General features: G+C 40.4%; 3 protein-coding genes across 3 annotated transcripts; 2 read left to right on the forward strand and 1 right to left on the reverse strand.

Moving 5' to 3' along the window:
- The first annotated feature begins 2,836 nt into the window (after positions 1–2,836).
- On the forward strand, positions 2,837–6,621 carry LOC132987003 (motor neuron and pancreas homeobox protein 1-like). The gene is made up of 3 exons (XM_061053762.1): positions 2,837–3,571; positions 4,713–4,873; positions 5,353–6,621. The coding sequence occupies exons 1-3, from the start codon at positions 3,103–3,105 to the stop codon at positions 5,689–5,691; spliced, it is 969 nt and encodes a 322-aa protein (XP_060909745.1). The 5' UTR covers positions 2,837–3,102; the 3' UTR covers positions 5,692–6,621.
- Positions 6,622–7,557: 936 nt separating this feature from the next.
- On the forward strand, positions 7,558–21,299 carry cfap65 (cilia and flagella associated protein 65). The gene is made up of 34 exons (XM_061054659.1): positions 7,558–7,582; positions 7,636–7,747; positions 7,834–7,936; positions 8,250–8,416; positions 8,670–8,875; positions 9,255–9,391; positions 9,477–9,702; positions 9,878–10,146; positions 10,239–10,433; positions 10,601–10,836; positions 10,953–11,109; positions 11,863–11,991; positions 12,262–12,513; positions 12,616–12,755; positions 12,888–12,972; positions 13,057–13,203; positions 13,972–14,137; positions 14,326–14,454; positions 14,564–14,777; positions 14,970–15,098; positions 15,586–15,676; positions 15,763–15,848; positions 16,832–16,898; positions 17,112–17,222; positions 17,633–17,824; positions 17,952–18,110; positions 18,255–18,398; positions 18,583–18,699; positions 18,911–19,045; positions 19,137–19,187; positions 19,848–20,068; positions 20,281–20,394; positions 20,560–20,976; positions 21,094–21,299. Exons 1-34 carry the CDS (start codon positions 7,558–7,560, stop codon positions 21,215–21,217), a joined length of 5,253 nt encoding a protein of 1,750 aa, XP_060910642.1. The 3' UTR covers positions 21,218–21,299.
- Positions 21,300–21,327: 28 nt separating this feature from the next.
- LOC132987004 (FAST kinase domain-containing protein 3, mitochondrial-like) lies at positions 21,328–27,187 on the reverse strand. The gene is made up of 9 exons (XM_061053763.1): positions 27,062–27,187; positions 25,624–26,804; positions 25,259–25,446; positions 24,868–25,036; positions 23,782–23,867; positions 23,503–23,674; positions 23,203–23,272; positions 22,872–22,986; positions 21,328–21,990 (listed from the first exon to the last, which is right to left on the reverse strand). The coding sequence occupies exons 2-9, from the start codon at positions 25,787–25,789 to the stop codon at positions 21,883–21,885; spliced, it is 1,074 nt and encodes a 357-aa protein (XP_060909746.1). The 5' UTR covers positions 25,790–26,804; positions 27,062–27,187; the 3' UTR covers positions 21,328–21,882.
- Between the last annotated feature and the right edge of the window lie 292 nt (positions 27,188–27,479).

Here is a 27,479-nt window from a genome sequence, read left to right on the forward strand (position 1 = left end):
TTGTACATTCTTAATTTTTCTGTTTTTATTTAAATTGTACTGTGTTCACTTTCTGTTCGCAATCTTTGCTCTTTGCTGCTGTAACACTGTAAATTTCCTCGTTGTGGGATAAATAAAGGATTATCTTATCTTATCTTATCTTATCTTATCTCTGAAATCATGTCACTCAACTAGACAGCCGCTTAGCTGTTTTCCTGCAATTTCAGAATATTAAAGCTCCTGTGTGGAGTTTATAGCTGGTTTTGAAACCGACCGGAATTAATACTGATGCCTCTTTATGACCTTCAAATGCAAACAAGACCACCATCATACAGATTGACAGTATCAATACAGATCTTTTTAATGTCTGAAACCGCAATGGGGGGTAGGTGTGAGAGGAAATGATTAAAAGCAAGCTGTAGAAAAATCCTTATTTAATATTTTCCACAGCAAAAGTTCCACGTGAGTGATACACAGACACGGGCACACATCTATTAATCTGATAATCTTAGATTGATCACAAACAACATCATAACCAAGAGCAAGCGGCCTGTAAAGTACTTAAGAGAGCTTGTTGTCAAACAAGGCAAAAAAGGCCCAAAATATAATACTTCAAAATCGTCACAACAACCCCTCTGCACTGACTGGGTTACTTTTCTCTCTTTGGGGAGCAGTTTGAGTTTAGGAATTTCTCTTGAATCTTTGCAATTTAATCCTCTTTTTTAAAACTTTACTTTAATGACACTGAAGACTTAAATATATTACATTTGAAGGCTGGTATAGAAACTGACTCCTGATATTAGTTTGGATAAATGCCAATGTGAATGATGACCAATGTTTCCATTTAAAATTGTAAAATTTCAGAAAATAATAAATTATCTTCTGATACTTCAATCAATCCCCTAACCCCTCTAAACTACTGAACAAAGTATCAAGTTATTTGTGCAATATGTTCATGAAGAGATAAAAGCTATGTGCACTGATTATTTGAATACAAAGACTCTCTTGTTAAGGGTTACTAATATGACTATGAAGTGACCATAAAACACATTTCTATTATAAAACACGATATCTCTCAGTGGTGTGAATTATAAAAGGCGGTGTCCTTCATATTCTCTTATCTCAAATGATGTCATATTTGTGCTAGGATATCACCGACAAGATAAGTTGTTGGCCTTTATTAAACTGTGAGCTATATCCTCCGGCGTTCTTATCTACATGTAATGTATAACAGATCAAAGTGTATTAATTGTTTTACACAAGGCCTCCTGGTGTGACCTGTCTGACAAAGAAGGGCTGAGCAACAGAAAGGCTTACTAAAAACCAAATGCCTTGTAGAATGCATCATCTTTAATTTGCAGATATTTAATAGAGATAATAAATCAAACTGAGCAGAGAGTGTGTGGTTGGATTTAATTTGTTTGAGAAAGGAGACAGTGAGTGATCACAATACACAAAGAAAATATTTAACTTCACAAAATGAAACTTCAATGATAGACCTGGTGAGCAAAAAAAAAACGTACTTCGACAACTTTTTTGCAAATCTTTTCCCCAGTGTTTTCTAGTCTCTCCTCTATCAACAACCATGTCTTCTCTATAGCTCAGCTCCTCACCTCACTGCTCTACCTGTTGTATACTTGTAAATGAGTAACCTGTGTCTTCTTTGGACGACTCTAAACAAAGAACATCAAAAGCCTCTTTGTGCCACTGTGTATAGTTCAAATGAGGAAGTCTAAAACTGCTGCTAATGCTAATTATGTCATACAATTCACCGATTTAAAGCTTTCTCTTCTGCAACGTTGTTTTTTACGCTTAATGTCTAAGCACTATCATAATGCTCACATGCATGTATGCACACACATATACATCCGTGTAGCTTGTTTTATATGTTGGGTTGTTCAGCAGGTGTTGGTGTTTGTCTTCATGAGTTTGTTTTCCCAGGCGTCTGACGTCTCTTATCAGTCCTGTATAAACCGGGCTCAGGAAGTCAACACTGCTTAAACTGGCAGAAGGCTACGTAAATGAAGTTAGGATAGATTTGGAACTGTATAGATCCAACTGAACCCTAATCAGCTCTAATAGATAAACACCATCCATTAAGATATGGACAACTATTTGGATCTATTTTCCTTTTTTATAAAGAATACTCAAAATACAACTTCAACAGGATTTGATGTCCTGTGTCCTTATGTGTCTGTGTGTGTCTTTGGTCTGCAGGGAGAGAAAATGAGTTTGCTTTCTATCAGTTTACTGCCCTCTAAACAGCTCCATGGTGTGGTGATAACCCATAATCATTGCAGCAAGCTCTGATAAGAGTGGTCGGGTTTATGTCAACTTCAGCAGGTTATAAAATTTAATGAAGAGTTAGTTGTAAAATTATAAATTACTTCTTCCAAAGTGTGATTACAGCAATTAAGGTAATATAGTCATCAAGTGTGTGTGTGTGTGTGTGTGTGTGTGTGTGTGTGTGTGTGTGTGGGGGGGGGGGGGGGGGGGGCAGGATTGTCCTGAGAAAGTTACACCTCAGTCACACCTGAGAAAGACATTAAAGTTTAACAGAGGAGGAAGAAAGAAAGAATAGAAAGACAGAAAGATCATAAATAAATACATAAAAACAAAAGAACCATAATTCCTATATCAAAAGGACTGTGCATAATTAAGAAAATTCAGAATTATAAAATTCATAATCATACTTTGAACCTCTTAATTTATTGTGCTATTAGTGGGTCTTAGCTGATACAGCACTGCATTTATAATTAACCCTTGAGAGGAGGCCTAGATTACACCCTGCCCATGTGCTGCTGGTCTCTGGCCAATCACAACAGAGCAAAGTTTATGGCGCTATTGGGTGCGAGTAATTTTCTGCTCACTGTCGCTTTGAGTGAAGTGGGTTTTACGCACGGGGCCGGAGTGGAGTTGATCAAAGGTAGACATCTCTCCGGGGAAGAGGAGTGATAATATAGCATTCAGAATAACAGTTTACGTAGCCTAGTGAGTTCTAAAGTTACAGATCAATTTAAAGTTCATGACGGCAGTTTACTTCTTAAATTAAAGTAAAAAGTAGTGAGTCACGGGTGTCTCACTATTAACACTAGCGGTTCATTGTACACATCGTTGGACAGAATGACCACCACCATGGAAAAAGCAAACAACTTTCGCATTGATGCGCTTCTGGCGCATGACGCTGAACAGAGGACTGACAGTGACGGTGCGTCCCCGGGGCTGTACTACAGCAGGAGCCCCGGAGGCAGTCCGGTGTCACCCCGCGGCTCAGAGACGCCTTCCCCTCATACAAACCCAACAAACTCCTCTCCAATCCATCATGGAGTTCTCTCCAAATCTCAGTTCTTCAACTTATCCCAGTCCGGATTCGCTGCTCTGCACCAAGGGGGTCTCCTCGGTATGCACCCAGGCTCCATGTATCCTCTAGCGGCCCTCGGAGGCCAACACCACGCCTTCATATACCCCGGCCTTACACAGCTGGTCCATCCGTACCAAGAGCAACTGAAAGCGGCCACCATGGCCGCGGCGCACCCGCTGGAGCCCTGGATCAGAGCCGGGATGATGATACCAAGAGTGGGAGATTATGGTGGTGAGATCATCTCCCTGTCTCCTGCATGATAGCCTACTGCTAAATTTAAAACCCTTGATATATGTTAGGATGGTAAATGGACATTATTGTTAATTCACAAGTAAAATGAAGTAGGCTAAAACTTAAATTAGGCTTTGTTTTAGAGCAGCCTTGAAATAACTTTGATAATTTTGTTAAAGATGGGATACTCGGTTAAATGAACAAATTATTATTGGTAAAACCTGCATTAACCTATATATTATTCATGCATAACTAATTTTTCCTTTTTGTATTAGCCAATTGTTGTTGAAATTATTGTTTTCATTTTCTTCTAATGTGTTCCTAAAGGGGGCTTAATAAATATTGATATAAATATAAAGGTGTATATAGGGCCATACGATTAGGATGTAGGATGTACATGTAGGATGTATTTAAATGGGGACATGTATGTATATGAATAAGCCTATAAAGTTGAGGATATGTGCAGTTTCTTTAAATAAAAATAAACTGCCTATATCCCCATCTTTATAGGCTAATTTACGAACTGACCTTGGTTTAACAAAGGCCAGGTTATAGAACCCCTACTCCAGTTTTATACCTGACTAAAATGAATATGTATAGGCCTACATTGTCCTTTTAATTTAATAGGCTACTGTATTTATTTCACAAAGATCCAGGCCAGAGTAAATGTTTAGGCTTTCTTGTAAGTGCTTCCTGACACCTGGGTATGGGTGTCAGTTTTGAAAGGCCCATAACATTGGAAAGCTCCAATAAGCTTGAGGACAATCTATCTCGTTAAATTTACGTGCAAATTTTCCGGTAAAGGTAACACCAGGAACTGAGGTACTACTTAATCAAATGATAACGTTTACGGTGTTTTCATTAAGGTAATGGTCCCTCTGTGATGGTTTATTACCCCTCTGAAGTAATATTTTCTCACCACGACCTCACATCAAAGCAATAAATGTGAAGGCACAGCAGCAAGGAAATTAGATATACAAGCAGGACAGTCATATTGATATCCCTGTTTCAATAACATGAAACTAAATCAAGCTTTGAAACCAATGATTCCAAGATGTATTCAAACTAAAAAAAAATAAAATGTTTAATGGACGTTTTCTTATTCTTTCTGTGTCCTCCTCTCTCTGTTGTCCACTCTCAGGTCATTCTCAGGCGGGTCTGTTGGGGAAGTGTCGAAGGCCCAGGACAGCTTTCTCCAGCCAGCAGCTGCTTGAGTTAGAAAACCAGTTTAAGCTGAACAAGTACCTGTCCAGGCCTAAACGCTTCGAGGTGGCCACTTCCCTCATGCTGACCGAGACTCAGGTAAGAGTCTTAGGTTGTACGATGAAATGTAGCCTGTACAAAACAACTGTGTGAGAGTATATTCCCTTATCCCCTTAGTCTCTGTCAACTTATTTGCAGGTTCATTCTGTAGCACAGTATTGTTGATTATAGCTGATAAAAGCTGAAAAGTACTATCATGTTTTGATGCTTTGTAGAGTTTTCATAATAAGAATAAGCCTATTTAAAAAAATTACAAATATAAATCAACCATTTTGCACGCTTTGTTACTTTTGCCTAAAAAGAATATGGGAAGTAAAACAGAGCACAAATTAATGATTCAAACTCAAAGGAAATATGCTTTCTTTCCTCCCTTCTTAGAACAGGATGATGATACTTTTTTGACAACCTCCTCCCTAGATCAAAACCCTTCAGATAATGAAAACAATTATTTTGCTAAAAAAAACAACTCAGAACTTGTTTCTTTACCTGGCATATTTTCTTTGTCTGTTTTTAACCAGGTTAAGATCTGGTTCCAGAACAGACGTATGAAATGGAAGAGAAGTCGCAAGGCCAAGGAGCAAGCGTCACTCACCTCCTCACTGACTGACAAAGAAAGGACTGGGATGGATTTGCAAAAGCCTCAGAGTGATTCCCACAGCTCCAGCCTGGAGGATGAAGAGGAGATCGATGAGGAGGAAGAGGGGGAAAAAGATGAGATTGAGGTGCTGGGGGAAGGTTCTATGGGCCCTGAAGCCTTCGTTAGGCATTCTGGAGGAGGACCAGTTAACTACAGGTCCTACTCAGAGGGGGAGCTGGAGGAGAGAGGCCTAGGAACAAGAAGTATTGTTTTCCCATAGTTATGTTGTTCAGCATGTTTATATTGTTCATATATATTTAATGCTCTTTTGAAGAAAATACAGAACACAAACGGGTGCACAAACATTGTGACATGAAGAAATGTACTGATTTTTCACAGCTCCACCTGAATCTATTTGTATCTGGTGATTCCAAATTAGCACAAAATATATCAACGACTGCACATTGGCTGAGATGAAAACTGATGACAGCAAAAATTGGACATCTGGATCGTGACCGCAGGATCAACAGATGATTCTGATTTGGTAGATGCATTTTTATTCAACCAGTTCACTTGAAATCCTTTTCCCCTGCATTGTCATCTGCAATAGTTTTATTTATCTACGAACGTACATGTACTTACTTTTATGTATTGGGGAATATAGCACTTCCATTAACAACAGTGGATAAAGAGAAAATAAATTAACTTGGCGATTCATGAAGTAATTATTGTTGTGTTACATTGTTAACAGTGCATCCCTGTCTGTTACAGCTGCTCTTCAAATATTCCATCAATATGCAAAACTAAAAAAATATTCAATACTTTGGCTAAATGGATTATTTTTTATATAATATTCGGCTCTTTGTATGGTTCTATATAGCTGAAACAGCATGTTATTTCACTGTATCAACTTAAAGTTAAAGTTAAGGACACACATGTGCACATACACACACACACACACACACACACACACACACACACACACACACACACACACACACACACAAGGGCACATGGGAGCAATGAAAAATGGCTGCATGTACTGTATTGTTTTGGGGTGTTTTTGTTAATATGATATTTTACTTGTATTTTGTGACCTGTTATGTTGTCTTAATAATTTAATATAATATAATTTAATATATTAAAGTTTGTAATATGTCCTGGTAGAAAGATTCATTCATGTGTTGATAAAAAATAAATTCAGACTGAAAAAACGAGTATGTGTATAGTGAACAATTATTAAGTTTTATATTACAGTGCGTGAGTTACTCTCTGTTTGGAAGGAGATTTCTTTTGATCATTTCATTCGAAATACGTAATATTGTAACTCATAAATGCTTTTAGCCTGTGTGTATAATATCGTATTTCATAGCTGTGGTATTTGCTAGATTTTATTGGTTAAATCTAAATCTAGCAGTTCGACAATATCCTGTTTTGCGGAAACGAAGCGACACAAAACGATTGCTTGTTGCCATGGTAACACCGTGCCTAACAAACTCCACTCACTCATTCTGGTGACTGTTGTTATCGGTATTATCACGACTGAAATGACCAAATAACAGCAGTCCACAAGCTTTGGCGTTTGGAAGAAGGTAAGAATTGCCTTTAGACCAACCGTGTTTAGTTAAGTAGGCCTATAAGTGTTGTTTGTTAAGCAGTCCTTTTGTCCTATACGCCCCGTGTTAGATATTAGCTCATTACAATTGTCTTACATAGCTCTTTCAATGAGACTGAATTATACAAAGGCGTCAATTGTGTAAAATAAGAATCATGACATCCACGGTTAACATCAGGCAGCTACAAATCATTTTTTCCTCTATTATTTCATAATTATAAAAGTTTGAATTCCTTCTCTTCGTTTCCAGTCATGTTAGCTGAGGCAAGAGGTCCGGACCATTTGGGTTCAGGAGCGAGATGGGAGCCTTCCAACGCTGGGAGGGAAATTGAAGTAACTTCAAAATAATGACATCAATAATAATTTCTCGCTTGTTGTTATTATGTACCCGATTCTGTCATTACGCTGCATGATAGTATTTTGCATGGCCTCAAACATTATGCCATTAGTCATTTTCCATGTGTGTATGTTTGTTGAAAATAAATGTACATTTGTTTCTCCAGAAGGCACATCTTCTGCACCATACCCAGCATGATCCAGGGATTAGCCAGAGACAGTGGGGTGGAAATCACCAGCGCAAAACTTCCAGCCAAAAAAGCTGTTTCTTAGGCCTAGAAGTGAAGGCAGAGCTGGTCTGGGAGGACTGGGGTTTGGAAAAAGAGTTCTCCAAGACATTGGTGTTAAAGAATATACACAGCAAGCTGCAGAAGCTACATGTCAGGTCTTAGAAACACCAAATGATGCACATTTTTGTACACAAATAGATTATTGAGTAATCAAATACATTTTTTTGTTACTCCCTTGCAGGCCTCCTGGGTCCAAGTTCTTCACCACCTTGATACCCCAGATAATTTTCATCAGCCCAGGGACTTCTTTCTCAGTGCCAATCATCTTCAGACCTCTCCAGCGGGTAATATATTGAATATCTCTTTTTAAAAGTAGTGTTCCCAGTGCTTTTGAATGTGGTATCCACTTTTCAGGCTACTAGCTTCATCATAAAAGGTATGGGACCATTACAAAACATTTTCAAAGAGTTTTTTATAAGTCTGGATGCTTTTCTGAGCAAATTAAATATATTAACCCATTGAGTCACTTAACTATAAGTAACTGTACAAGAAGGAAAAATATTTTACACAAAGTAGTTCAAGAGATGTTACCTTGGACTCTACTTCTAATGTTGTATGCCTTCTCTCTGTGTTTACGTGTCTGTCTACTCGTGACAGTGTGAATATGAAGACAGCATTGAATTTCAATGTAAAGATGGCAGCTTCCAAGTGTGCCTCCGTGCAATCATTCCATGTCCTGCCCTTGAGGTGCCAGACTCTGTGCTGCTGCCACTCTGTGCCGTTCAACACTCTGTACATACCACTTTCCTGCTCAAAAATCTCAGGTATATGAGTCTGTTTTAGAATAACACAGAGAGATAGGAGTGTTGAATAACCCGGGAGTTACTAAGGAAAATCATCAGCATGATTTGTAAAATTTTAATTTTATTTGTTTTTGGGTTTATGTGCTGACGTGTCTATTAGTTGTCTTGAGGAATGAGAAATCACACCCCTATTGTGAATTAATTTATTAATCCTACCCCCTTTCCTTTTTATGTCTTCCACTTTTTTGCATTTTTTGCACTTTTTTTCATGCAGTAAACTCCAGACATGCTTTCAGTGGGAGAGCTCTGGACCATTCCTACTAAGTCCTGAACAAGGCCTGTTAGAGCCGGGCCAGGAGTGTCACATCACTGTTGTTTTCCAACCTCATGAGGCGCTCGTGTACCAACAACAAGCCTACTGCAGGTTTGGAGAAGAGGATCAGCCTGAAAGCTTCTGCACTGTGCTCCTACAGGGACTAGGTATACATGTTAAGAGTTACTAGCTTTGACAACGTATCCCGACTAGTAAAGTTTGCCGTAGGCTGTACGATCAGTACACACTGTACTGTTGTCGTCACAACAAGTGATCCAAATGTAAATGGGTCAGGTAGGTCCTCTACTTAGATTAAAAAAAAGTAGGCGAACAGTATTGTTTATAGAATAAAAATAAATAAAACATAGAATATGTTGAAAAAATTACTGATGGAACCTTAATGTTACCCAACTGATCTCCACTCAGAACTATGGATTGAACCATATGAAAACCAGTTATAAAGTTAATCTCAGAATACTGTTTGAAAGAACACAAGGGGTAAATACAGACCAATATTTACTCTATTGCCTTGCCTCCTTTTTTTAGCTAAGTATCCATGTCTTCACATGAAAACTCCAGGCAGCAAGGATGGAAAAGAACAGTGTGGCCCAGAGCTACACTTTGGATCTGTGGCTGTTGGCCAAAGTTCACAGAAATCTTTTGAAATTTTCAACCCCTCTCCTGTAAGTAGTACATAAAGATCAGTAAATGCAAATTTACACACATAAAGGGCTCTCTCTCATCTCTGTTTTTGCCCCTCTTATCCAGGTGTATGCATTGTTCTGTCTTTCACCACTGTCCGATGACGTGCCTTTGTTGGGGTCACTGTTCAGCTGTGATGAGTCCAGAGGTGAGGTGGCGCCTGGCGGTTCATTTCGGGTTACAGTCACCTATAGTCCTGCTGTGGTGGATACTGTCTCTGTCGACTACTTATCTCTTAAATGTAGTGGGGCACTCAATGAAACTCTCCTGAAACTCACTGGAAACGCCATAGGTAAGGAAACAGAAATGAACATACAAAATCTAAAAATACTTAAATTAGCTTGTTTCTCAATCTCAGTCATGTTTTTTTTTAAAGTCGTTTAAATGAAAAGAGAAAGTGAAACCTTTATCCTGAATCCTAAATTTGATACTTGCATGTTGAATTGTTGTTCTTATTTTGTAAATAGGTCCTGAAGTGTTCTTGTCCTCCTCTGTGTTGGACTTCGGCTGTGTTGAGAAAGGAGAAAAAGTTGTGCAGACAGTGCAGCTGGTTAATTCTTCACCCGTTGAGGCGATCTACCAATTAGACCTTGACTGTAGTGGGCACAGTGTGTTCAGCATCCAGCCAGCAAGTGGCACTGTCCACCCACATAGCTATATCATACTGAAGGCAGTTTACAAGCCAACACAGCCTATTGCACATCACAGGAGAGTTGCATGTCTTATACTGCACAGGGTAGGTACCAGTTTGTAGACGTACACTCACTCTCAGAACCTACAAAAACATAAACAAGACAATTTGTTCTATCTATCTAATCTTTTTCATAGGAACCCATGTTCCTTGACCTGATTGGAACTTGTCACTCAGAGCTCCAGAAACCAGCCGTACTGAAACCTGAACACTTGGTTCTGTACAAGCTCCACTGGTACCGCAGACAAGACCCAACAGATACTTTCAGTCCCGTACAGCAAGATCAAAATGTGCACCTGAAGCAACAAGGAGTGCTCTGCCCCCTGGAGGAGGTAAGGTGTAAAACAGAGATTAAAGATGACCATATTAGTGTATTTAATATCTCACAAGTAAACATTAAATCCCCTATGAACAGCAGTGTTACAATGATACAGTTCATTGCTACAGTACAGGCTTAGTGTGATCCATTTACAGTTTTCTTTGTGTCATATTCCAACAGTCACACCAAAAAGCGGACAGTGACAGTGTTTTGTCAAGAACTCCCATGGAGGACTATTTCCAATCCTGCATGGGGTGCATGGATCCATTCACTTCTAATTCTTCTTCATCATCTCCACATGTAACTGTGGTGCCCAATGAGCTACTGTTTGATCACAAAATGTCTTCCCCGTTTTCTAATTCATGCACCTCGTCTCAGTCAGTGTCCATCAACAACCACACCAGAGGGAAACTCAGGTACTCCTTCCTTGGATATCCACGTTGACACTTTTGTGTAGTTCTCTATATGAAACATGACCAGAACATCTGTTTTGTTGTTTTTCTTTCTCTTTTTTTTTGTCATTGTGATTCAGCCTGGTGTGGACTTCAGCCCGAGACTCTCCATTCTCTGTCTCTCCCTTGTTATGTGACCTAGCTCCACTAAAATCCACCTCCTTCAGGGTGAACTTTGACCCCAAGAAGCCTAATACTCTGCATGAAGCACAACTTGAGTGCTTTGCATACTGTAAGGTAATATTGTTTAATAATCTTTCAAATGTCCTCTCATCAATTGGTGGTGCCTTTATTTTTTATATAAATGTGGCAACACTGTATTAAGGTCACAATATTCACCATTAACTACTTTCTTATTAGCATGATAATTAGTAGCATACTGGCTGCTTATTAGTCATTATGAAGCACTTATTAGTACCTTATTCTACATGACCATATTCTATAGCTACTAGGCCATTAACAAAGAGTTTCCCCTCAATACCCATCAAATGACTGCTTATTGATTAAGTAAGTTAGGGAGCTGTACATGAATTATAATCTTCATGTGCTTTGCTTAGTATGGCCCTTATAAGGTTACTGCCACAATTATAGTTCTACTCTCATTAAGTCTATTCAGTCTATGTAGGTCTATTCTCATGAAACAAAGCACAAAACTTCTTGTTGTAGTAATGTCCAAATAACTCCTAATTCAGTCTTTGTAACTCAGAATATGTTCCCCATTCTTAAACTAGGTCTTGTTCAAAACAAATTCACAAGTAGTTTTCCACACTTAATAATAACTATAAAGTAAATCAGTATGCTACTAATTAGCATGTCAGTAAGCAACTAGTTAATGGTGAATATAGTGACCTTTAATTAAGTGTTTAATGTTTGAAAACATGTCCATGAAAACTTCTGTGGAGGCATATTTTTATTGTTGCTCAGAAGCAAAAATGTTCATGCAACAAGTTTTGCCACCACTCAATCATCTTTCTTGCCTTGATACTGCAGGAAAATCATCTCTTAGAAGGGCAACTGCTGTTTCCACCCTGGTTAGTGACTGTCAGAGTCATAGGCCACTCCTTTCAGCCCGGCAAAGAGCATTTCATCCCATGCTGCTCATTGAAGCCCCCTCAAGTGGTGAGTAACAAGCATGAGAATAAACAAAAATGTTAAGTGTCAAGTACATCTTTCTTCCTACTGCCTTAATCCAGCTCCTCTGGTTTGTCCATTATCTAAAGTTGTGTCATGCTCTCAATATGCAGAACAAAAGATATAAGGTCTGTTTTCAAATGTATCGTAGAAATTAGTTGTAGGCCTTGTCAGAGTGAAATATTCCCTAAAACCATCATAAAGTACAATTTCCCTCTGCTATTTGGTAAGAGGAGACACTCTGGTATTGTTTTCTAGGTATTCCCAGCCCTGAGTGTTCTTTCCTATAGGACAGTGCTTCTCCAGAATCGTGGAGATCTGCCCCTCACTTTCTATCTGGACCGCAACTCAAACCCTGTTTTGGCAGAATCTTTGTCTGTAGTGCCAAGCTGTGGATTGATCCAGCCTTCGAATCACCAAATCCTTACTCTCAGAACAACTCCCACTGAAGACAGTCCCAAACAGGGATTCAGTTTACACCTTAAGCTCAATGCATCAAAACACACAAAGGTAGTATTTACTCTGCACAGGAATACATGGCTCTAAAGCAGTTGGACTCACTATACTGTTTTGTCGGGTTTTTGAATGTGCCTCTGTTGTTGCGTTCTCTAGGAACTGGCAGTTGTCAGTGTTGCAGAGAAGCTGTGTGTATCTCTGGAAGGAGATGGCAGTTTATATTTCCTGCCGACAGCTGTGGGCTCACAGACTCAGCGCTCCCACCGCATCAGGAACCTCAGCCGCCTACCTCTACGGTTAGTTTGAAGATTGTTGCCAATTGTCATTCTGTATTTCTTTCAGTTTTGAGTTTGTTCTTTGTGGGCTAGACTTGAGCTAGAATCATTAATCTGGTATACAGCTGGCTTTCTGTGAATTTCCTTTTGTAGTTTCAAATGGAGCATTCCAGAGCCAGACCAGGAGCTTATCTGTGTTGAACCAGATGCTGGTGAACTGCAGCCCAATGAGAGCTCAGTAAGAGATTAACAAAACCATGCATAAATCTATGCTATCAAAGGCCGTGGAACTGAATGATTGACTGACTTGGTAATATTACAGGTTCAGATCTGGTCCTTCAGCCCGCTGGAGGAAATAGCATACACACTTAAACCTACTCTCACCTTCTGGCCGATCCAGACACATGGATCAGGCAAATCTCATCTTGTCCTTCAAGTGGTTGGAATTGGCTCTAGAGGGTTCCTGAAGGTAGGACTTTCATTCACCATATTCTCCAACACCATTTATCTCTGATGTCAAACTCAGGGTAGGGAAGCTCAAAGGCTGCTGTGCAAATTACATGAATACAGGCAGAACGATTTACAACACTTATTTGCTCCTCAAGTGTTTGGCAAGTGAAAGATGAAAATAATTCAAGTATCGTGATAGAGTTATTTAATATGAGGTTTGCAAATAAAATATAGCTTGATGTATCTCCAGAGTTTTACTTTTCAGTAGGTGACCAATCATTGGCAAATTAAAATTATATGAGATTCCCTGCCATTTAACAACTAAAAAAAAAATATATGGTTTATTTTTGGGCTTTTTATAAAGATCGGACAGTGGATAGAGTCAGAAATCAGGGAGAGAGAAAGTGGGGAATGACATGCAGGAAGGGAGCCACAGGTTGGATTTGAACCCGGGCTGCTCGCTTTGGGGTCTATAACCTCCATACATGGGGTGTGCAAGCACTAACCACTAGGCTACTGGTGCCCTGCTTTTAACAACTTTTTAACACAGCAGTACAATCTTATGACAGCATGTGAACTTCCCACTGTACAAAAAAATTCATCAGAGAAAAAATAGCTGCCGTTAATATATGTTCAATTGTGTTTGTGTGTTGCCACATGCATTTGCACTGGGACTGTATATGTCTGTTTTTTTCCCCCAAGAAAATTCTAATGCACTCACCAATAGGAGCATAAATTAGTCTTTAAGCCTGCCAAACCAAGCTGAGTGCAGACTTTTTTTTTCTAGGCAGAGAAAGAAGTTCTGGATGTTGGAGAGATAATGGTTGGAGGCTATCGCTCAGTTGAGGTTCCTCTGGTCAACAGCAGCCCCTGCCCCGTCTCATTTTGTCTCTCTGTACAGCAGAGCCTTCTGAGTGAGGATCCTATTAATGACCCCCAGACGGAGCCAAAAGGTGTTCTCTCTAATAATCTTCTTTGTGGTAATTTTTCTAAATGTAAATGACATTGACAAATTATTTTATTACATGCATTTATCAGTAAGGTGGATAAGGAGTTCCAACTTTAGAGCCCATCTAGCCTGTTAAGATAACATAAATGAACAGGTGTGGTCGACTAATTATGTCCTTTTTTACCCTATTAGCCCTGAAACTGGACCGTGAGAGGGGTACAATTGCCTCACACTCCACAATGCTGCTGCAATTTACAGTCGGACCACACAGACGAGCCCCGTACCAGTGGATCATCAGCTACCAAACCCTGAATCTTAGTGGTAGATGATAAAGCACACCTACACTATACAAACTGTGTGTTCTGCAGTTTTTTATTACTTCACTTATTCACGGCCCTCCCTCCTTTTTTTAATATGTCTCTGTCCTCAGGAAATGTGCTATCCCCTCCCCAAGCAGTGTGTGAAGTGCTAGCTAAGGGTGTATTTCCCACCCTGAAGGTGATTGACGTGTGCGGCAGTGGCAGTGTAAGCGGACTCAGCAAGGTGCGTCTGTGGAAACTGTTCTCATTGGACAGCCTCAATGAGCACCTGATTTCCAACCCCTCCCCTGGAGAACTCACTCACAGAACCCCCACAAGGCACAGGTAAGGCCGGGGCAGGTCTATACTGAAATACTATACTGAAGTTCACATTATACTTGGAAAATAAATAACGGCTTATTCATTTTTTGGGTTGTCTCTACTGTTACAATCATAAATGATTTTCTTTTCACTTATTAATACTTGCATATAAAATGTGGTTTATGTGCATGACCAATTCTTCTCTTTCTATTGTAGTATGAGCCCCTCTCCTTCCATCTTCACTAAAGCAATGTTGGATTTTAACTTCAGTGTTGCTCCCCTGCATTCACACCCCTCAACTTTTATGCTGATGTTACACAACCCCGGCTCCCTCCCTGTAGACTGGTGAGTTTATTTCATGTTTATTTGTTAAGGGACAAATATGGAGCAAGTAAGCTGATGCCACACACTACAGCATTTATAGCCTAAGCTAATTTGCAATGCCTATCCCTAGATGGGCCTTTAAAATACAAAAAACTCACCAACAGAAACACAAAAAATAGAACCAAACAAGCACAACAATAAAATACAGAAGGGTGCAAGATCATACATGACCACAAGACTGAGTCCTGTAGAAAATGTAATGAAATTATCGAAAACTGTAAATGCAAGTCAATTCAATTCAGTGAAGGCTACATTTAGCGTCCAGTTTGTATTTTGTAGGGAATTGTTCATTTTACAGTGCAGCTGACATTAACGATTATACGTTTCACCATGTATAATGAAAAATACAAGTTACACTAAGTGGAGCTTTATAGAGATTATTTTAAAAAAAATGTAACTGCTCATCATTAATAATCTCTGATTTACTGATTCTTCTTCTCAAACTCAGGGCCTTCTTGTTTCCAGAGGACCAACAGATAGAGCTGGAGTACTGGGCTGAGACAGGAGAGTTTAGCAGTACTGAGCTGAACCACATGAAGGTCAGGCGTTCAGATATTTCAGATGTTACCTTTATTTTATAAAAAAAATAATGTTTTATATATAAATATATTTATTTCCTTGACAGATTAAGGACAACCGCCTGTTCAGTGTTTCTCCACGTTCTGGGACTTTGCTCCCCGGCCAACAGAGGGCAGTATGCTTCAGTTACAGGTCAGAGATTTTTTGCAGGGTGCAGTAAAATGAATAGAATTTGCTAATATTTTCAAGCTGTTAGTATTTATTAAAGGGATACTTCACCCATTGAAACATGAATCTGTATTGACATTGGGTCATATATGTAGTAGAAATTTGATTTTTTGGTTGGTGCCTTCTTGGCCGAGAAAAGGCAGAAAGTGTCTTTTTGGCTCATGTGGATGAAAGACACCAAATCCCAGAATGCACAGCACCGCAGGCCACTATCACTAAGGTCAGGTTTACAGACATATTTACTAGTTCTCCCACTCCTCCTGATAGCAGCTGCAGTACTACATAAGGCCGTTTCCTCAACTGATTCCGAGATTTCTTCCAGAAGGAATCGGTATCTTGGAAATTCCTGGCAGAAAACAGACTCTATGTCTGTGTCCATAGGCAAACACTACCAGTCTCCTCGTCCTCACCGCCGGCAGCCAGCGGTAGTCCTGGTGGCCAGCGGCAGCAGCAGCCAAGACACAAGACCGGCCTGTCGGCAGCAGCCGTCTCGCCACTATATTTATATTTTTTCGCCATTATCGGCTTTCTCCATATAGCCTGTTAGCATATCTTCTAAGCAATATGGAGGACGTTAAGTTTCGTTTCTGGGAGTGAGGTCCCACCCACTGATCTGTGATAGGTCTGTAGCTTCAGTGGTCGAAAATATGAGGAACTAGCGTTGTAGTTTCATCCCGCTAAACAGCTTCCAATGACGCAAAATGCTGATTTTTGCGTCATCGGAAGCTCCTTTTCAGACTTAACAATACAAAGATTTCCCATCTCAGGGGAAAATGAGGGCGGGATGCACGACCTTTCAAAAATACTACCAGGTTTCTAATGATACAAAGCTTAATGCAAATGGGTGGATTATCCCTTTAAGTTCATAGGATTTTAAAGGGAATTTTGTTAAAATTGTGTCTTTTATCTAACACGATCCCTAAAGTATCTCAACTTTGTCCCCACAGTCACAACTTCACTGGAACGGATCGGTTTCCTGTCGTGTTCAAAATTTCATTTGGCAGAGAGATCTTGGTGAGGCAGAATTGTACCAATTGATTCAAGTCACCTTAGGGCCTTACCTATAATAGAATGTTCATTCCATTTATGAAGAAGAATATATTCTCTAGAATAGCTTTAAAGGGAATATCCTGTAAGGATAATTAATCCCTAAGTATGATGAACAACTATTTAGTAAAAGTTCTATGTTTTAATTGACATGTATTTGTGTTGTGGTTCTGTGTGCAGATGAACTTTCAGGGTTTGACAGTGGAGAGAGACAGACCATATCTCCACTTTGCCTCCAAACGTCATGTTTTCGATTCTGTTATGATTGGGGACTATAATCCTCCCAGGCAGGTGGGTTTCTTTTCTTAACTTAATGCCTTTTAGGACTTGCATAGTGAGCCTGGCATATCTTCACTCAAACAGTTACCACAGATATCTCTTCTTATAGTACTTGCGGAAGTGGTTTCCAATATAGATGTGGCCCTCTAAGCAGAAATTGACCATTAAATCTGAAATTGAAATCTCCTGTTGTTCTCCTGAAAAGAAACATGCTTTTCCTTACAAATTTACTGCTTCATTGCTATTTACCTGAAGAAAAACAGAGTGATCTATTAGAATACTCTTTTTAATCTATTCAGAAACTTTTAGAATGAGTATATTTACAAATCATTTCCTTGGGAGACTGGACTATGATCCAGTCTATTTAAAATATATCCAACTTTTTACATTACACAAGACTTAACATATGTGTATCTTTGCAGGGGTTTGAACTACACAATGGTGGTGCAGTGGCAGTCTGTTATAAGGTGGACAGAGATGTGTTATGTCAGCTACAGGTGGACAACTTTAACCATCCAGTGCTGTGCTGCCTAAATCCAGAGGGAAAAATCCTACCAGGAGAGACAACCATGCTGGAATGGATTTTCTCTCCACTAGAGGCTAAGATGTACCATGTAAGGACTGAGTCATATATAGCCTTTTACAAGAAGATAACACAAATAATAGCATTTTTGACTAAAGCTAGTTCAATGAATATCCCATCTCCTTTATTTGAAGTCCTGTCTGGTTTATATTTGCCAGATGGATATTCTCATCTATATCCAGGATGGAGACTCCACACTAGTGACGTTTGAGGGATGTGGGTTAAATTCTCCCACAATGTGCTTCACAAAACAATTTCACTGCAGTGATTGTAGAATGTCTGAGGCCTGTGTTCAGAGGCTTCCCTTCCCAGGACAGGTACGAGCAGTTGTCTTTTCAAATTATATTCAAATGTAACTTTATCTGGCTTTCTGTTCCTTATGTTTTGTTGTGTTTTTTAATTTCACCATTTTAAGGTTAACATTCATCTCAAATGCGTGTCTGTGCAATATGAATGTGTAGGTGGTGTCTCTGTCCGAGGACAGTGTCTCTCTGGGTGATATCCCTGTGTGCTCAAGATCATCAAGAATCCTCTACCTGACCAATGGTTCCCACACAGACACTGTCCACTATACATGGGACCTCCCGCGGCAGATCAATCAGCAGGTACAGGAATGGTGGTATATGCACTGATACTAGCACATTTTGTATTTAGTTACTTTGTAGACATGTATACTCTTATCTGTGTGACCTCACAATATAGAATTCAAGGTAAAAAATAAATAAATACATCACTGTTAATCATGTGTGTGTGTGTATGTCCATGTTTGTGTGTGTGTTTTTTAATCAGGTGGTACAGATACATCCACAGCAGGGGGTTCTACATCCAGGAGAGAGTTCCCTTTGTTTTCTTACATTTACTTCTTCGGACTACCCCACTCATTACCAGCTGGACATTCTCTGTCAGGTACCATGTCCATTCTATTGTATATTTAAAGTCGCATTAATGGGATAGCAGTCCTGGCTGTTCTCTGCAAATTATGGATGATAAACTCAATCAACCAATCAATTTTATTTGTACAGCACCAACTTAAAAGGAAAGTTATCTCATGAAACTTTACAGAAAGAGCAGGTCTACAATCGTACACTTTGTTACATTAATGAATTCTTCTTTCCAGGTTATTCAGGAGGCTAAAATGACTCAGTATCGAGATGCTTTGCAGCGCTGGGAGGAAGAGAAAGAAAGACAGCAAGTAGAATTCATTATCACGGACAAAAACATTACAGAAACCCCAAAAGTTCTGACAGATGAGGTATTTCCTCTTTCTCAGAGTACATCAATGTTATATTTCTGACTGTAATGTAACAATTTCCTCCTCACTGTATTTACCTCTTCTTTTAAAGGAACCTTTAGCAGCACCAGTAAGAAAAGGGCCACCACTCAGGAAATACAAGGTGGGGGTTTAGTATCACATTTTCCTTCATGAAAGTTGTGAAAAAAATAAATCTAAAAGCCCCATGCATTTTGCCAGTTCAAAGTACAATTTGTATGCCCCTGTAACGTATTTCCTTTAATATAAATGTCTGAGATGCATGATGGTGGGACCAAGTCATCCAATTACTTTGCCAACATCAGAGGTAGTAATGGGCAAAACAGGAACACTTTAATCACTGTTGGGAGAACAGTGCTGTGTGTGTGTGTCTGAGTGTGTCTTTGTATGTGGAGCCTCCACTGTTTCTTTATACATTGTGCTATTGTAACTGGGACACCGATATAACGCCACTGCAGAATCAATTTGAAAGAACGAAGAAGTAATGACAGCGGCGCTTCATAACTAAGAGAGGCTGTGGTAGAATTGGTTGTCCCTCAAGGGTAAAGTCAGAGGTTCAATCCCCAGCTCCTGCATTCACATGCTGAAGTGTCCTTAGGCACTGAACCCCAAATTGCTCCTGCTGCGATGTCAGCAGCATGGGATTCTTAATACTGATGGACACTTTACATAGCAGTCTCTGCCATCGCTGTGTAAATGGGTGAATGTGACATGAGGTGTAAATAGTGCTTTGCCAGGCTTTCTTGTTGCTTGTGTGTTTTGAATCACTTTCTCTCCCATCCAGACTCTTCCTCCAATTTGTGCCAGGACTAGTTATGAAACAGTGGGCACTATATGTACCAAGATAACAAGAGCTGACCGACGGGCACAGCGAGAAAAAGCCAAAGTATTGACGTGCCCTGAACCCCCTCAACCTGCTCTGCTGCATCTGGGCATTACAGCACACTCACATGGACTTCTGGACTACATCACACACTTCCCTGATCAGTTCAATGAGCACTATAGGTAGACTTCTTCTTACATCACTCGTTTAGAATCAAAGATAGAGTAATCTCATGCAAATTACAATTTACAAATGTGTATACAGAATTGTTCAGGAAATAGGTTTTGACTCTGAATCATACAGGTGTCTGATGTACAGTATGTTCTACCTTCAAGGTCAGATTTATGTCAGTATTTCTGTTCAGTAGCAAAAAAGCATGTGCTTTCTTCCTCAGATGCCATCAGTTGATCATGCCCCTGACACCTGAAACAACTAGTTCAAGCACATCTCCTCCTTCACATGGCCCTGACAGGGACATCCTAATGCAAGTACTCAACTCTGTGCTCAGGTAATACTAAATACTGTCACCCATATCCATGCTTTAGACACTTTATTCATTGGTCCACACTGAACTGGAGTGAACATCTATATTTTAAAGAATATTTAAGGAGATATATATATTTTTAGAGCCAGAAAGTATTCATCCACATGTATGTACTGATCTCCTCAACAGGGACATCCTTGATGATTCAGCCTTCACAGAGTCTCTGATAACCATGGTGTCACAGCCCATTACATACCCACTTCAAGAAACTAGTCACTCCTCCAAATCCTTATTACCAGCCTCCCTTCCAGCACCGCTTCCTCCCTCATCTACATCTCACACTACACCCAAACCTCAGGTTTTGAGTGGGACAATGGCATTGCAAAGGGGGCAACACAACCTTGTGGACAGTCAGGAGACTGCAGGTGGAGGTTTCATAGAAAGGCCTCAAACAGATAACACACAGCAAACAATACATGTGCGTGCTGACTTTAGTGAAGATGTTCTGCTGAACACCCTCCAGAACCTGATGATGGAAGCTGTCAGAGGAGAGCTGGTCCTTACAGCACATCCCCGCACAGCTACCCTGCCACCAGTTTCTCTCAGGTGAAGACAGATACATATAATACACACAAACTGTAGCTCTGGATGTTACCTATATTTAAAGCATTTATCAGATAATTAATAAAACACTAATTGCAAAATGTTTTTGTTTTTCATTAGAAACACAATGACTTCAACAGCAAAGGCTGAAGAGGAGAGAGAAAACAGAAAGGAACCAGCAGGAGCATCGCCTGACCCAAGCTCTCAGTGTTTTCTGTTTCTTGAAAATAATCCTCGAGTATAATATGAAATAATTGATTGTACATCCTACCGCATCAAATAAAACATCATCTTGTCAAATTAATTAACTCTAATTGATTTTACAAACCCCCAAAAATGAGGCACAACAGGGCAGAAGTCTGTGGCACTCAATATGTGCATGGTGTACTTTATTTCTTAAATGAATCATAAATAATGACAGACAATTATCATGGTCATTAACAATAAATAAATAAATCACAGTTGAAAACATTGCTAAACTCATTTTGAAGTTCCTGGAATCAAAGAGTGCAACTATGGCCTAAAAAGTAGCGATACTGTTCTCAGGTCATCGGGCTAAATGTCAAATAAATGTAACACCTAAAGCTGATGAAGCAGCATTTCTGCTGTGACGTCTTCCCTTCTTTAGTCATATTAAAAATCAATAGGATTTTATTCGTTTTCAAGAAAAAATAACTCATCCTGACTGATTTGACATTTCAGACATGGTGTATCTTATTCTGGTAAAATGATCCTCTGACATTGTTTTTACTCTGACCCTTAAAAAGGCACTTTGTTTCATAAAATATGCAAAAATAGGGGACCATGGTTACAAACAAAGATGCCTGAAGATCTCAAGCGTATTCACTGTGAATACATTAGGAAGGTTGTTAGATTTGGTGTATGTCAACAGTTAATGTCCTTGATGGGTCATTGGGATTGGTGACTGAACTTGAAGATGGTTGGAAAGATCTTGTTGTGAAGGTATTTGACTCGTTCCTTACGAGTTCCCATCCGCTCGAAATCGAAGTAAGGAATCTGTGAGAGAAAAGAAGCAGAAATCTTAGTGGATCTTTTTATTCAACACTAATATTTCTATGACTATGTATGACCAATTGATGAGTAAAACCTTCTAAATGTCAGTTTTAAGAACTTGATTATTTTGGAGCTCACCAAAGGAAACACTTAAAGGATCAAAATGTAACTGACATGTAGTGTTTAAAATGGGTACTGCAGTCCAAATTCAAGAGATTGGAGAGAGCTGTCTCACTCGCCCCCCTCCTCCCTAGAGTCGATGTGCATGCAGATTGCCATGTGGTGGACACTGAAGCTTCAGTGTTTAGCCAGCTCGGCAACAGTCTTGAAACCTTTCTGCGTTCTAACCTCTCTCCATTTTTCAAAAGCATCTTGGATATCTATCCTAGTTTAACTACGTTTCTGGTCGTGGAGTTTATTAGAACAACGCTGAGGCTTTTTAGGTCAGGTGGAATCAGTTATATCTGATCCAGTTTGCTTGCCCGCTTCTATCGCTGCAACCCCTGTTGGTCTGCCGTTTGCCTGGCAAACAGAGGGCGAGGGGCAAAACGGCTATGTTGGGGTGCTGTCTACTTCTCTGGTCAAAACATGAACAAACCATTCAGAAATCCGAATCAAAACTTAGAAGGACATACTGGCTGCTGCACTGTTGACAGAGAAGCCAGCACTTCAACACAGCATGTTTCCTTAATGTATATAATATATTAAGGTTATTTTATGATTTAATTAAGTAAATATCTTACATACTGGACCTTTAAATATTAACACAAGTATGTAAGAAACTGTTGATCAGCATTGGATGAAAGATGTGGAACTGAAATATAACTACTTTTTACAAACATGAACATGCTTACAACTCGTCTGACAAATGTCCTTAAACCTACCTGCACCACCTCATAGCCCATCCTGCAGAGGTGTCTCCTTTTAGTGGCTTCCTTGCCCAGCAGGTGTTGTGTGTTGCTGCAGAATCGGTTTTGACCATCCAAACACAGTGCCAGCCTACACGCATAAAGACATGACAGAACAGTTTGGGAAAAACAGGGCTAAGTGTCATGCTGCTTATCTACAACTCTGTAGGGGAGGAAGGTTAATTGGCCAGATTTGGTCCAAAATGTTCAAAATTTCAAACTAAAATTCATATGTATTAGTAGTTTGATGTGAAATTCCCTTGCCCATTCTTTTCAGACACAGTTAACATGTGGAGGAAACCCTTACCTTCTGTGAACGTTATCCCACCGAGACGGAGGCAGAATGTATCCATTCTCATCCAGGCAAATTTCCACATCTAGAGAGAAAGGTGAAACAAAAACAGTGTGTACAGCAGGAGAAGATTCCTTTTCCAATACGAAGAAGAGATACACATAAAATGTATCTCAGCAGGCTATGTGTGTCATTCTTAAAAAAAAGTATCCGAGGTCCATGTAGTGTCTTTACCTTTGTATGAGCAGTGCATTAAATTTGTATTTTCTCCCTTTTGATCATCAATTTATGACTATTTCTATGCATGCTGCTTACCTACAGTGTAACCACTGGGAGTTAAGATTCTGGAAGAATATAACTTCCCCCCCAGCAGCAGTATAAGCGGCCCTTTGATCTGTCTGTAAAAGAGACTCTCCACAGGTGTCTCAAAGGCCCAGTCCTCAGAGGAGAACTTCTTCACATGGAGGGAGTAAGGCAGTCTGGGGCCCTGATGAATAAGACATACAGATTTGTTTACTTGAACAGATTTAGTATGCTCATTGAACAACTGGGTTTTCATTTTCAAAAACTCAAGGAGGAGTGTGTTATTCTCACCCAGTAGTGAGTGCACTCTAATGAGGTGGCGAGGTGAAGCTGTGTCAGTTGTCCAAGTGTATTCTTGTCCAGCATCTCCTCCTGTGCTGTAAGACAGAAAGGGACAGCTTACATCACATGCATTCCATAACATACACAAATATTACATAGGGACTACTGTTATATATCGGAGTGTTGGCCGACATGACTGAGCATAAACTCTGTTCTATATGTACCATTATACAATGGTCCAGGTGAATACTCGATTCTGATTGGCCGAAGGAAGGCACGCGGGTGTCCATAAACTTTTGATATCTGGACACCAATGGAAGTAGTTCCACTTAAAAAGGAAATAATCTTCAGAAAGGGTAAAGGGGAGATAATGGATTTGAAGTGTCTAAAAATGGAAACTCTGGTTGGTGTTTTTTGTTTCGGATTTTGAAAATTTCATAAAAAAAAAAAAAAAAAAACAGAATTGAAAAAGACCAAGTTCTTTGAGGTTTCTGTTGCGTCTTTCATCACTAGAAGTACACTGATTTACACAAGTTCCAAATTAATGCGCTGCAGACGGTATCTAAAATGAGTAACCATAGCAACGGGGAGGCCGACAAATTCTCCGTGTAAGATTTATTGCAACAAATTAACAAACTATATCCTAAACCTATATCTTTTAAGCTCTCCTGGCAAATCAAAAGTGAATGTCTTATCCAAACACTGTCTGAGTGTGTTCTTCCGGTGCATCATCCTCTGAGCACCACAAGATGACGCTCGTAACACAAAAGCTGTGCATTTTGTTTGATTCAGCAAAGCGCTCACCTACAACCTGATACAAGTATTCTGACATTAATGCCACATTAAAGATGTTATTTTTACTTTTTATATGGGAGGTTTGAGAATGTCCCACTATATCACCAAAAACAGATAATTTGAAACTCAGTAGAATTTAAAAACGTGCATCCTTGATTTACTAACAAGCAGTAAAGGACATGGCCAGCCTGGCACTACTGGACATAAATACACGTGTGCATCATTTTTCAAATCTTCCTTTAAACAGGAAATAATGGAACACCTGATAAAATTGAGAGAGTGACACTGCCGTACACACACCTTGCAGTCTTTGTAGGAAGAACGGGCTGAAGATCTTGGACATGTAGTTGAGCGGGAAGCGCTCCAGGTGGATGCAGGCGTGCAAAACTTCAATCAGGGAGCGAGGCTGGAACTGGGAAAACCTGGTCGACAAAATGCTCTCCAGCTTCTTAAACATTTGACTGGAGCACTGAGAGAGAAAGGGAAAACACAAGTTGGAGAAAACATTACTTTCATGTCATGCTGCTTCACAAATAATAGAGTACATTATCAATTGAGTACAGCATGTCTAGCAAGTGTGAAAAAAGGATCACCCCTCAATAATGTCAAATGCTACTTAGCTCTTACCTTGAGTTTCTAATTGTCATGTTATGTGAATATAGAGGATTGGAACATTATGAAGAGCCCTCACCTGTGGCAGATAGTTGAGTCTCCCCATGGCAACAACCTGCTTGGCTATCTGCAGGGTGCTGTGCTGCTCAGCTTGGCAAACAAAGTTCTCCGCCACAGCCTCAAAGATGGGCTCGGAGCGGCACCTCATCTGCATGCAGTACTCCATGACGGTGCTGAGCAGCTCCGGATCACACTTTCCCAGCCTGTCTGACACGGAGCAGCACAGAAGTTCTGAGTTAACTAAAAAAAATAAATACTCACATGGCTAAACTGTGAAACACAATCAAACAGCACAAACGCCCCTGTTGTTTAGAACAGGCACCGCGAAGAGAAAAGCAAGGGATAAGTCTGAAAGGATCCCTGTGAATACGAACGCATTCCAACCTGGTAGGTCTTTCTCCATCGCAGCAAGGAGCTTAGCATCATGTTGTCCAAAGATCATGAGCGCAGAGAGAACTTTGATAACTTCTTCGTCGCTAAAAGCTTGAAAGACCTGAGATGCTCTGTGACACAGCCTCAACACCAGAGTAATGGCCTGTGAAACAAACATCAGCAATTACACATTATAAAAACAGCCTACATGTACCACTATATTTTTTTTTGTTTGTGTCACTTTCATCAAAATCAAAGAAGAGGCCATGCTTTACTCGCCTGTCTGTGCTGCAACTTCAGCAGGGACTGCAGTATCATGCTGACGTGCGTTGCTTTCAGCCAGTGGACCATCCTCTGTGTGTGTCTGTTCAGAGTGGACAGCATGAACATGTGGTGCGGGCTGGACGGGTCGTAGCACCGAGCGAGCAGAGAGTACACTCTGACAGCCTCGCCGGCAGTGACGACACTCTCTTCCACAGCAACCCCGACGGAGTCCAGGACCTCCGTGAGCGCGGCTGACTTGTGGCCCTCCAGGGAGTAGGACGCCTCACCCAGGTGGCAGAGCTGAGCCACCCCGAGGTCCCTGCGTGAGAGGAGCTGCAGGCACTCGTTTATCAGCCTGAGAACCAGAGGGCTGTCGGCTTTTAAGTCAAATTCAACACATGCCCCAAGCAGAGTAGCCAGTCCCTCTGCCCGGTCATTGCTGGGGAGATCTGCCAGCCTGGAGCAGAGTTCAGGGATCCCATCCCCTTCAAACAGAGCCTGCATATTGACACGTGCAGCTGCGTTGCTTTGAGGTTTTGAGTATGGGCTGTATGGAGAGAGGTGCGGGGCTGGTCGTGCAGCTGGCCGTGCAGCTGGTTTTGGCACGCGTCTACCCAGCTGGTGCACGGTGAGTTCGTCTTCTCTTTTCCACGGTGACGGCACCAAGGTGGATGGAGGTGCGGCGCTCACCTGCTGGACAACTGCTGTGTTTACGCGCGCGCTGTGGAAACTGCGAACTGGGGTTACGCACAAGTGCGCTACAGTTTTGCTTGCAGTGTCCACATTGGAGCATCTGTCTGAGTGAGTGCAAAGAAAAGGAGCACGAGTAAGAGGGAAACAAGCGGAGGTGTGCTGACAAGCCGCTCTGACGGACGATGAGAAACAAGCAATGGACTTCATTGCTGTCTCGGTGGTGTTACAGCTCCTTCCTGCCACAGACAAACCACAAAGACATGAAAATTCACGGTCAGGGTATTTGTACTTTTTTTTTTTTTTTTTTTGCACACACTGCGTCATTATGGGGGGCTCAGTTAACAAGGTACAGAGAAAGGGAACAGTACGTTACGAGACTTCAACATAGAAGACAGTAACACAAGAAACTTAAAATCCATCCCTACGTGGTTTTCCATTACACTTTGGAGAAACCTCACACTTCAAACTGTCTAAAGAAATCTAGACGACTTACCTTCAATGAGACAGAAACACTATGAAGAGGGGCTGCGACATGTAACAGAGGTGGCCTTCAGCGTTTGGTAACGACTTGTGTAAGATTACATGTGTTTACATGTGCCGCCCCACTGTGGTCACATGTGGTCACAACACACAACGTCAACTTCTTCTTCTTCTTCTTTGGAGTTTTATGGCACCCTAAAAGTTGCATTACCGCCACCTACTGTATTCTTTTTTTTAGTTCACTATTCCAACAGTGCGCATATGTCCAGTGTCCACCCACTTTGATCCATCTATGTCATTGTCCGCTTTGCAGCATCCAATATCTTCTTGATTTTTTATGACTTGCTTTGTATTTCCGATGCACAGTTTACTACCATAGATATAAATGCAAGAAATCGGAAGTGCAGTGTGATGCTACATAATTATCCTCA

Source organism: Labrus mixtus, chromosome 13, assembly GCF_963584025.1.
Source record: "Labrus mixtus chromosome 13, fLabMix1.1, whole genome shotgun sequence".
Lineage (NCBI taxonomy): Eukaryota > Metazoa > Chordata > Actinopteri > Labriformes > Labridae > Labrus > Labrus mixtus.

Coding starts and splice junctions, on each gene's coding strand:
- LOC132987003 (XM_061053762.1), top strand. CDS start 3,103: ATGACCACCACCATGGAAAAAGCAAACAACTTTCGCATTGATGCGCTT. Junction 3,572..4,712: donor AAGAGTGGGAGATTATGGTG/GTGAGATCATCT, acceptor GTCCACTCTCAG/GTCATTCTCAGGCGGGTCTG. Junction 4,874..5,352: donor TCATGCTGACCGAGACTCAG/GTAAGAGTCTTA, acceptor GTTTTTAACCAG/GTTAAGATCTGGTTCCAGAA.
- cfap65 (XM_061054659.1), top strand. CDS start 7,558: ATGATCCAGGGATTAGCCAGAGACA. Junction 9,392..9,476: donor AAATTTTCAACCCCTCTCCT/GTAAGTAGTACA, acceptor CCTCTTATCCAG/GTGTATGCATTGTTCTGTCT. Junction 12,756..12,887: donor CTCAGCCGCCTACCTCTACG/GTTAGTTTGAAG, acceptor TTCCTTTTGTAG/TTTCAAATGGAGCATTCCAG.
- LOC132987004 (XM_061053763.1), bottom strand. CDS start 25,789: ATGTTTGTTTCACAGGCCATTACTCTGGTGTTGAGGCTGTGTCACAGA. Junction 23,868..24,867: donor CTTCCTACAAAGACTGCAAG/GTGTGTGTACGG, acceptor TCTGTCTTACAG/CACAGGAGGAGATGCTGGAC. Junction 22,987..23,202: donor TGGGATAACGTTCACAGAAG/GTAAGGGTTTCC, acceptor TTATGCGTGTAG/GCTGGCACTGTGTTTGGATG.